Genomic DNA, 12,117 nt, shown 5'->3' on the forward strand with positions numbered 1-12,117 from the left:
CTAAATTATAATCCTGGTACCTTTGATAACTATTTACACCACTGGATCGATGCCACTGCTGGTGGACGTTTCGTCCCCGAGGGTATCACCAGCCCAGTAGTCAACACTTCGGTGTTGACATGCATATCATTAATGTGGTCATTTTATAAATTTTCTTGTTTACAAAACTTTGAATTTACCGAAAAACCAAAGGATTTTCTTATCCCAGGCATAGATTGCCTTAGCCGTATTTGGCACAACTTTTTGGACTTTTGGATCCTCAATGCTCTTCAACTTTTTACTTGTTTGGCTTTATAAATATTTTGATATGAGCGTCACTGATGAGTCTTATGTAGACGAAACGCGCGTCTGGCGTACTACAATATAATCCTGGTACCTTCGATAACTATTTATACATATGATATTGTAAAGATGAATTCCAATCTAATTAAAAACCGATCTCTCATCGCTCCCATTTTCAGATATGTCGCGTACGAAAACGGGAGCGATGAGAGATAGGTTTTTAATAAGTTTGAATAAATTCAGACCTTAACACTTCTTCGTCTCAATCATAAGAAAATTTATTTTAGTTACGAAATCGAAAGGCATTGCGAGATTTCGCGTTGTCATAATTTCCCTCAGTAACCAATTACATAATTTCATTTCATCATGAGTAGTATTTAAAATAATTTTTTTTTGGATAAATCTGGCACAGTTTGACATATTGTTTTTAAATGATATTTATTGCATATTGAAAGATTTTTGCTCAGAGAGAATTTTAAAGAGTTTGAAAAAACACGAAATATACTGATAGACATTTATATTCATCTACAACAAAATGTACATTTATAAAGCAAACATGTATGAATTAATATACGCTAGTGTACTCACCACACAGTATCTCATCAGATTTGTCATAACAATTAGGAACAAAATCACATCTTTGATGTACAGGAATACATTGCATATTTTTGCACTGCCACTCGTTTGTTGAACATGATCGTCTTTCTAATATAAAAAAAAAACATCTTAAGGATGTACACCTCTGAGGAGCCAAAAATTTCTAGAATTAAACTTTTTTTCTTAACCTGATTTTTAGGTTTATAAGACTGTAACACAACAATTGGTGAAGAAAAAGTCATATGGTGGTGTGCTTCTTTTTTTGCTACGGCCCTTTGAAAATGCCCAATTTTGATGATTTTCTCACTTTTCATCGATTTTTACCTATTTTTGGGCTATTATCGCGAAAAAAATCACAGTTCCACAATTAAACTTTTTTTCATACTTTCCATAAAGATGAAGTGGACCAATCTGAATAAATTTAACTTACAAAAACTATAGGTAGGTGTTAATATAAGAAAGTTTTATCATATTTTGATGCTTTTATGTGTAAAATTTACCATACTGCCAATTTTGTATTTTTATGATTTTTCTCATTTTAAAGAACAAAATGCATATTAATTCAACTTTTTTGTTATAAATGATTGAAAAAATACATATCTAAGAAATTTGAAAAGACAAAAATGAGATGGGATGTATATTATTCTTGTAAAACCATTTTTTGTATCCCTCACCCATTTTCTCAAAATTTTGACTAAAATTACTGACTTGAATGGTCATAAAATTAGAAAACTATATTATTCAAAAACCGTTCATGGTAAATACACAATTTTTTCACAGAGTTATGTTTGATTATAATATTTTTAAAATTCATTGATATTTTCCACTTCTATCATATGTTTTGGAAATAATTTAAGAACGAGATTTCAACGAGACTGAACGAGACTGAAAAGTCAGAAGAATACATCCTTAAGTAGTCTATGAATTGAATAATGACAAAATTCTATTAAGATATAAAGGCAAAAACAGAGTCTAACGGAATTCAAAATGACCGGTTCCTCAACAGGATACACATATTCTGCTATACATGCATAACCAGACATAATAAACCACACTTATGCTTACCTAACCAAGGAATAAATATTGTGTAGTCTTCTCAAATACAATAAAACAGTGTATTTTAAGCCAACGAACAAACAGTTGATTCTTCATCAACATTAAAAAGGTTATGATATAAATTTATTTAGCTTTGAAGAGTTTTCAGATGAAGAATACGAATCTTTATAAAAGCTTATTAAGGTGTACTGTTCTAAATGTTAACAAAAGTTTTAGTGACACCTGATGGAATACAAATAACCTATATACAATTAAATTAATGAACATTAATACAAAAATGTTAGCTGTAAATATAAAAGTATTGCGAACCTCGAATCATGAAAACACACATGACACATACCGGTTCAATATAATTGATTCTATACTTCCTTAAACAATTAATTTTACTACCACAAAATGTTTCATCCGATCCATCCTGACACTGCTGAATAAAGTCACAATGTAAACTAATTGATATACAGCTGCCATCATCACAAGTAAACTGGTCATTGGAACAGGAAGATGCTGGAATAAATTGAAAAATGGCATGCCGTTCATAGAAGATTAACTAGAGGCTCTAAAGAGCCTGTGTCGCTCACCTTGGTCTTTGTGAATATTAAACAAAGGAAGAGGATGGATTCATGACAATATTGTGTTTTGGTGATGGTGATCATTCTTGCTGCTTAAAATTATCTCTATATATAATGAACTTGGCCCAGTAGTTTCAGTGGAAAATGTTAGAATTTTTTTTTATGAAAATTGTTCAAAATTGACTATAAAGGACAACAACTCCTCAGGGGGTCAATTGACCATTTCAATCACGTTGACTTACTTGTAAATCTTACTTTGCGGAACATTATTGCTGTTTACAGTTTATCTCTATCTATAATAATATTCAAGATAATAACCAAAAACAGCATAATTTCCTTAAAACTACCAATTCAGGATCAGCAACCCAACAACGGGTTGTCCGATTCATCCCAAAATTTCAGAGCAGATAAATCTTGACCTGATAAACAACTTTACTCCAGATTTGCTCTAATTGCTTTGGTGTTTATGTTTTAAGCCCAAAACTGCATTTTACCCCTATGTTCTATTTTTAGCCATGGCGGTCATTTTGGTTGGATGGCCTGGTCATGGGACACATTTTTGAAACTACATACCCCAAAGATGGTTGTGGCCAAGTTTGGATTGATTTGGCCAAGTAGTTTCAGAGGAGAAGATTTTTGTAAAAGATAACAAAGATTTACAAACTAGAGGCTCGAAAGAGCCTGTGTCGCTCACCTTGGTCTATGTGAATATTAAACAAAGGAAGCAGATGGATTCGTGACAAAATTGTGTCTTGGTGATGGTGATGTGTTTGTACATCTTACTTTACTTAACAGTCTTGCTGCTTACAGTTATCTCTGTCTATAATGAACTTGGTCCAGTAGTTTCAGTGGAATATGTTAATACAAATTTACAAATTTTATGAAAATTGTTAAAAATTGACTATTAAGGACAATAACTTCTTAAGGGGTCAACCGACCATTTTGGACAAGTCGACTTATTTGTAAATCTTACTTTGCTGAACATTATTGCTGTTTACAGTTTATCTCTATCTATAATAATATTCAAGATAATAACCAAAAACATCAAAATTTCCTTAAAATTACAAATTCAGGGGAAGCAACCCAACAACGGAATGTTTGATTCGTCTGAAAATTTCAGGGCAGATAGATCTTGACCTTATAAACAATTTTACCCCATGTCAGATTTGCTCTAAACGCTTTGGTTTTTGAGTTATAAGCCAAAAATTGCATTTTACCCCTATGTTCTAATTTTAGCCTTGGCGGCCATCTTGGATGGTTGACCGGGTCACGCCACACATTTTTTAAACTAGATACGCCAATGATGATTGTGACCAAGTTTGGTTTAATTTGGCCCAGTAGTTTCAGAGGAGAAGATTTTTCTAAAAGCTAACTACGACGGACGACGACGCCGGACGCCGGACGCCAAGTGATGGGAAAAGGTCACTTGTCCCTTTGGGCCAGGTGAGCTAAAAATGGTTTAAAATTGACTATAAAGGGCAATAACTCCTAAAGGGGTCAACTGACTATTTCGGTCATGTTGACTTATTTGTAAATATTACTTTGCTGAACATTATTGCTGTTAACAGTTTATCTCTATATATAATAATATTCAAGATAATAACCAAAAACAGCAAAATTTCCTTAAAATTCTTATTCAGGGGCAGCAACCCAACAACGGGTTATCCGATTTATCTGAAAATTTCAGGGCAGATAGATCTTGACCTGTTAAACAATTTGACCCATGTCAGATTTGCTCTAAATGCTTTGTGTTTGAGTTATAAGCCCAAAACTGCATTTTACACCTATGTTCTATGTTTAGCCATGGCGGCCGTCTTGGATGGTTGGCCGGGTCACCGGACACATTTATTAAACTAAATACCCAAATGATGGTTGTGGCCAAGTTTGGTGTAATTTGGCCTAGTAGTTTCAGAGGAGACGATTTTTGTAAAAGTTAACGACGCTGGACGACGACGGACGACGGACGACAAGTGATGGGAAAAGCTCACTTGGCCCTTTGGGCCAGGGGGGCTAAAAAGTAAAGATTCAGGTACAATAATTGACAATTCATTTTAAATACGATAATAACATAAATCTTTGCATCAAATACTAATACATTGTTATACTTAAAGAATTCATTATTAATCTTATTTATCTAATTAACAACGTCTTATTGTGATAAAGAAACAAATAAAAAAATTAAACAATACTGATAAATTTTGTAATGATATGAAAAAGTAAATTCACAAAAACACTGAAATCCGACGAAACAACAAACTTGGAATCATACGTTAATTCAACTGTGACACTGCAAGTTAAATACGTATCAGTATTGATTGAAACAAAATCGTCTCTTTTTATAATTGTAGACTAATCTCATTTGACGCCATCTTAGTTCAAAATATAGCCTTTTCCAACTTAAACATATCATTCCATAGGCTTGCATTTAAACTAAGTTTAGTTCTTATATAAAGAGTAGAAAAGGAATCATTTAATATATGTCAGTGTAATTACTAGCTAAAAAACAATACTCATAAAATGTATATACAAAAACGAATATTGAAAATAAAACAAAATACTTACAACAATTCTGTTCATCATCGCCAGAAATGCAATCTATCACCGAATCACATTGAAATATATTTAGAATATATTCACCAGAGTAACATAGGTACAGGATTTCATCGGGTTGTGCTGTTACTTGATTTATTGAATTTCTGATATTATCTGCATTTAATCAAAATGAGAGAATCAACTTGTTTAATTCTGTTTCCATGAAAACTCATTTTAATTAACATAAAAGCTAGTATGTTATTATAATATTTAGTGGAAAAAGATTTAAGGTGATATTCCTGTTTTCTCTGATTAATTAATTAATTAATGACAATTAAAATTTGTAGCTTTTAGGGTAAACATCGTGTAGTGTACTCATTTGATAATTAGTTATTGGAGACAGAGAACAACACTTCGTGATCGCATGCAAAAAATAACCCCATTATTGATTGATATCCATTGAACGTTGAACCACGAAAAGAAAGTTAGAAACGACAAAAAAAAATTCTATGCAACTGATAAAAGTGTTTATTCGTTTGCAACAGACATTTCAAATTCATGCAGGAAATGATATATATACATGTAGATACTATTTTGTGTCAAATAAGCATACATTTGAGAAGATAAATGTTGAAAAAGCACGATTTGGAAACAGCCATTTATCTGTTAGGAGTGAAGAATGACTTACCATTAACATTTGGAACAGTTTCTGTCTCACAAATGAAGTTTGATATTTTGTTGTAGGCGCAAGCAACATCATGCCATGCATTTATATTGTGTATACTAAACAGCTGAATTATTGAGCATTGTTCATTCTCTAAGCCATCTGGTTGTGCAAATCCTGTACTTTTATCAAAAAACCTGTTTAAAGAATGAAAAAAAAAATTTGTTTAACAAAAATTAAAATCCATTTAAATATGCATTTAAAGATAAAAAAAAATACATTGCATCATGCGAACATTCCCACAATGTATGTGTATTTAGTGATAATCGGGGTCAATTATTTGATAAAAGACCAAAACAACGATAAAAGAAAGGGAATACATATATAGAAGAAGTAATATTGTAAGTTTCGGTTTGAAAGTTTAAAAAGTTAAAAGTTAAAAGTTATATCCAACAAACCTTAATTACAAATACTGTACATTCCGTAAAGTTTCATTAAACGCCATTTATGAGACGTGTTCAATGCAACGATTTATCTTTGCTGATATTTATATCAAATGACCAGTATAGAGCTTGTCATTCCAGAGACTGTTCGGACAGTTATGTATGTGTAAACAATATTCTGACACACGTGAATCCAAAAAACAAACAATTATATAAAACAATTCAGAGGCGGATTTAGGGGGGGGGGGCAGGGGGCCCGGGCCCCCCTTTTTGGGAAAAAATTTGGGTTGCTTATATAGGGAATCACTGAAGCGTGACTGGAGCGGGCCCGCTCTTAGGTCAGTCAGTGGGCCCCCACTTATGAAAAATCCTGGATCCGCCACTGAACATTACATAGAAATAAAAACTAAGTAACACGAACCCCACGAAAAACCCGTTAAATGGTATGCAGATCATTCTTATCAAGTATCTCGTCCTTATAATATGTTTCCGTGATAACTCATGTCTAATTTTTTTTTTTGCAGCAGTTGTGCATGACATGATGGAGGACCTCTATTAAACTTGGCCAACCATTCCATTTTGGACAAACAACTATGTGTGTGTTAATGGTAATTATTATACCTACCATGCAGTGAACGTCAAAGGTTTTTCATCCGACCAAATATAGTCCCTCATAGAATAACCATTAGTCTTCTTCTTCAGGCCTTTGTTGTGAAAGTTTTGAAAGAATTAATTTGAAAAATTAAACAGCAGATACGACTAGTAAACGTAAACACTTTGTTTTATTTTGCAAAATATTGTGAGCTTCATTATAAAACATTGACGTTGATGTTCAGTTATCCCGTCTGAAAATCACAAAAAAGCTTCACTCTACTGTAGGACTGTTAATCCAAAACAAGTGTCGTTATCATACAGTAATATATTGATAAAAAGAAACTTTCATGTTCGTGTTATTTTGCAGATGTTAGTCACATGCATTGTACTTGAATACTATTCAGAAATGTTCTCACACTAGTTTAGATAAACAATGATAAATGTTGACAGCAGAGAAAAAACCTTAAGATCCCTTCTTGGCGCAGTCTTTTGGAACATTACATAGTACATTGATAAATTTGTAAGGGTTCCGCGGAACCTAGTGTCTCGCCTTTTGTTATGAGTCTAATAAATGTTTTAAGAACGCTACCTACAGACTGGATATAAAGTTAACTGGAGGAAATTTTAAGTCCATTTATAAGTAATATGCGGAAAAACAGGAAATATTTTTTTCACAAAATTTCTTACTACATACTAGCTTTTGATCATAAACATGTCTACGAAGAAATGAAGGATCGCTATGTCTCGCATTGCGACAAAATTTGCAGTCTTGACAATATATGCTAATTCTTATCAAATTAATAGTACCCAGGAAGGTTTTTTGTTAATTAAAATTGTTACTGCTTATAGCAATTTTATATACTGTCATATATTTTTACTCGTAGGTGTTTTGCAGTGGAGTACATTTTATTACGTACATGTATATATATATATATATATATTCCTATATCTTATGAATGACCTACCTATATATGCACGATCACCTTCTAGATAATCTTTATAAGCAGTAATGAGGTAATGAATAAATTTCATTTCAGAAATGTCAGCTATGCTAACAAGATGACCGTTGTTAATCTTGCATTCATTTTCGGCTTCAATCCATGTAATGCCAAATTTTTTCTTCTGTAAACTATAACAACTGTTCCTAAATGCATGCCAGTTGTCTGGGCAACCTATTGATATTATATAACTTTATTCTTAAAACATAAGAAACTAACGTCTCTATGTCTCAATATATATACATGCATACTCTATATACGTCTAGGTAAGATAAATGTGTAAACTATGTCCAATGAACTAATTTAACAGAATCAGATGAGTCCTTCAGGTGTTCTTAAAAAGTTTTGTTTGATGACTGTTCAATTGCAGGTAAACGAGAAATAGCTTCGAACGCATAGAAATTATTTAACGTGTTGTTTTTTTTCGATGTAAAAACGTCAAAATATTCATAAAATTGATTCAAACCAGGATTGCTCAACAATTGTTTACATAACTAAATACCTGTACCAAGTCAGGAATATATTTTTTTCCATTCGTGTTATGTGTTTAAAGTTTTGATTGCCATTCGAAAAAAAAATTATTCCGATTAAAATTATTTTTCTCGGAGTGCAGAATCTTTGTTAATTTTTTTTATACAAAAACTAGTATTAGATTGCAAACTTATAATTTAAGACGTGCGTTTCTTGTATATAAGACAATGGTGTTCTAAACCTTATCCCATTTTATTCGTTTTTTTAAAAATAAAAATTTCAACTTAATAATTTTAACAACAAGTTTATAAAACATTATAACACATTGTAACTTTTGTTTAAACTACGTAATATTGTCTCACAATGGAACTTAATAAAGGGGAAAAAAGAACAAACACATTACGAGTACAAATACATTGTAAATAAAACGGAATTTGATGAGACTGTCATCAAAGTGAGAGGGTTAGCGCTATAAAACCAGGTTTAATCCACCCTTTTCTACATTTGAAAATGCCTGTACCAAGTTAGGAATATGACTGTTTTTTACCATTCGTTTTTTATGTGTTTTGTTATTTGATTTTGCTATGTAATTATGGACTTTCCGATTAGATTTTCCTCTAAATTCAGCATTTTTGTGATTTTACTGTTTCCTTACTGTCATTTGATACATCGAATGACTCTTGTATAAAAGTTTCCATGACATATTTTCCCAGAAATCCACCACTTCCCGGAATATCAGTAGCAGCTTTAAATTCAATTTGAAGTCTTTCCCAACTTGATATAAATGTTTCGTATGGGCGATTATCTTTACAAAATTTTCCTAAGGATTTTGCTTGTCCTTGTATGTCTATATCATAAACAGAAATAAAGGATTTTTCACATGATGAGTCATCTGTAACATCTAAGTTGATAATAGTGAGTTTTACAAATTGACCATATACGCCTTCGATCTTCCAGAAGCATGCCTCGCCTGGTTTATAAGCTATAGGAAATCCTGGTGTATAAATGTAGGCTGAAGGCTGGTTACATGTTTTAAAGCAACTGTCTAGTCCGCCACATCCTGGTAAATCTAAAATATTTGTTTAAAGTTTAAGGATGTAATCTTCTGACATTTCAGTCTCATTCAGTCTCATTCAGTCTCATTGAAATCTCATTCTAGATTTATTTCCGAAACATGTGATACAAGTGGAAAATAGCAATGAATTTGATAATTATCATAATCAAACTAACACTGTGAAGAATTTTGTATTTCCCATAAGTAGTTTTTAAGAAATTAAATTTTCAAATTTTATTTTTAATCAAGTCAGTCTTTTTTAGTGAAATTTATTTTGAGGAAAATGGGTGAAGGGAACAAATAATGATTTTACCATAAACTTAAACATCCCATATAACTTTTTTTTTCAAATTTCTTAGATAAGTAATTTTTTCAATCATTTATAACCAGGAAGTTGAAATAATATGCATTTTTCTCTTAAAACAGAGAAAAATCACAAATTTTCTAAATTGACAACATGGTAAATTTGACACGAAAAAGCATTAAAATATGATAAAACCATCTTATACTAACACCTATTTATATGTTTTGAGTTGAATTTATTCAGATTGGTCCACTTCATCTTTATTGAGAGTATGAAAACAAGTTCAATTGTGGAATTTAGATTTTTTTTCACAATAATAGCCCAAAAATTGGTAAAAAATGATGAAAAATAGAAAAATCAACAAAATTGGGTACTTTCAGAGGGCCGTATCAAAAAATAAAAGCGCACCATCATATGATTTTTTTTCTTCATGAATTATCTTTTAACTGTCTTAGAAACCCAACATTCAGGTTTAGAAAAAAGTTTAATTCTAGAAACTATTGGCTCCTCAAAGGTGTACATCATTAAATAAACAGATCTTTTTGGGATATATACGCAAATGAGACATGATCCAATGATATACACACTCTTTCACACACATAAATCGATGTTAAAAGGTTGTAATGTGGTCTTTTACAAAATGCAATCATCCTAGTTGCGATAACAGATCTATGACAATACAAAACAAACACATAACGAGTACAAATACATTTTATATTCTGTTTATGTACGAATATTGAATTTATCCTGCAATTTGATGTAATCTAAATGGTTATATCGACATTTTTGAAAATAGATTTTCACATCCATGATCTATCATTAACGTCGCATAGAGATACAGCAGTTTCATAAAAATTACTTGACCAGATTAATAACGTTATTTGCCATAATGCCATGACGGCTCACATATTACGACCCTCCTATTATCGCAATGTGTCTAGTTAACACACAATTAAAATTCATCAAATGGCGATCCTTAACTCATTTGCATGCGTTTGTGTTGAAATTTTCTTGTACATTGAAGCATATACCAAATCTTACTTAATGTAAAAACAGACGAAAACAACCTCATTATTTTTATCACCCATATTCACAATGCTAGATGTAAAAATAAGATTATGGACGATAGTTATTTAAATCATGCATCAATAAAATGCATAACATTGAGTCTTGCTTCCCACTGAACTCCCTATTTCAACCATATATTTGTATAGTAGAAAGATGAAGATACCATGTGAGGATAAAAAAATCAAATTACATAGAGAAATTGAAAATATTAGTTGAAACTCTAAGTTTACTTTACACTAAATGTAAAACAAAATGTAAATTTATTCGTTTGATATAGCAAATAACCTATAACATTTACTGCTGAAAATATAAAAGGCTGCAATAGAAGGATTGAACACATTCGGGTATTCTACAAGTTAATTGATGTTCATGTGAATAGTTTTATCTCTGAAATAACGTACCATATGATCTTGTACAAAATAAGAAGGATAGGTGGAGCTCAATATATATTTTGTTTAATTACACCTTATATAAGAAAGCCATATTTTGATTTGTTAATATCCAGTGTATTTTTCGCGTATTCGAATATTTTTCCTCATTTCAAACGATTTTGCCTGTTTTTCACCACTGTCGGCGAAGTTGTTGCAAATGGTATTTGCCATTTTAGATATTCAATTTTGACCCTCTCAAGTTTTTCCCGTCAAAATCTTTCGTTACATAAAAGAAGAAAGCTAACGCGTACTACACCATGTATAATTCACGCTGTTCTTTGATAATATCCTCTTTTCCTCAAAATTATGGAAAAACATGTTAATGAATTACAGCTTTCAAGTTAAACAAAATTATCTTCACCTGTACAAAGTGTTTCAATCAAAATATATTCAGTGTAATTAAACCTATATATGATGTTATGGAGGGGTAAAATACCAGTCTTGGGACCGAATTGCCGCGACTACCGGCTCGGGAAATTTTATAGTCCCTTGACTGGTATTTTTCGCAAATACCCCTCCAGAATATATAACCCAAAATATAAAAAAACAAAACATAACTGACTAACTATTTAAGTTTAAATTGTGAGCATAATCCTTGTCCTTAAAAGATATACTATGCGTATTTAAAATTGCAAATGGAAATATTATCATTTCATAAAAGTATACTTTTTGAATGCACGTTTCAAAAATTCCCTTCACACTTTATACTGAATATAATGATACACACCAATCGTGGATACTTTTAATTCGAAACTCTTTTGATTATTCCTTTGATATTGATAACAGGATGTTAGTTGTATCTTGATTTTATTGGACGCAGATAATAGCTTGACTCCATTTAGTTGATCTTCATTTGGTAGAATAGTTTTTCCATATCCGTCGTGATCTATAATGCTCAGTGAGTCTTCACATTGCCCTGGGTTAATGTCATATATACTCATCTGAATAAAAGAAAAAGAAATAATTGTTAATTTAAAATGTTAAATTCATTGGCAAAAGGTAAAACGGTAACGATTATCAATGCTGATCTCAGATGAAATAACGTTGCCATATA

The 12,117-nt window shown here is 31.5% G+C and overlaps 1 protein-coding gene across 1 annotated transcript in view; it reads right to left on the bottom strand.

The window, feature by feature from the left end:
- LOC134700423 (uncharacterized) overlaps positions 1–12,117 on the bottom strand; it is a 56,740-nt gene that overhangs the window by 14,388 nt on the left and 30,235 nt on the right. The window contains exons 17-24 of the mRNA XM_063561818.1: positions 11,791–12,004; positions 8,862–9,275; positions 7,703–7,909; positions 6,769–6,847; positions 5,725–5,897; positions 5,067–5,210; positions 2,326–2,439; positions 871–987 (exon numbers count right to left, since the gene is read on the bottom strand). Coding sequence (XP_063417888.1) covers positions 871–987; positions 2,326–2,439; positions 5,067–5,210; positions 5,725–5,897; positions 6,769–6,847; positions 7,703–7,909; positions 8,862–9,275; positions 11,791–12,004 — 1,462 coding nt within the window. The remainder of the gene's footprint in view (positions 1–870; positions 988–2,325; positions 2,440–5,066; positions 5,211–5,724; positions 5,898–6,768; positions 6,848–7,702; positions 7,910–8,861; positions 9,276–11,790; positions 12,005–12,117) is intronic.

The sequence above is a fragment of the Mytilus trossulus genome, unplaced genomic scaffold (assembly GCF_036588685.1).
Source record: "Mytilus trossulus isolate FHL-02 unplaced genomic scaffold, PNRI_Mtr1.1.1.hap1 h1tg000138l__unscaffolded, whole genome shotgun sequence".
Classification (NCBI taxonomy): domain Eukaryota; kingdom Metazoa; phylum Mollusca; class Bivalvia; order Mytilida; family Mytilidae; genus Mytilus; species Mytilus trossulus.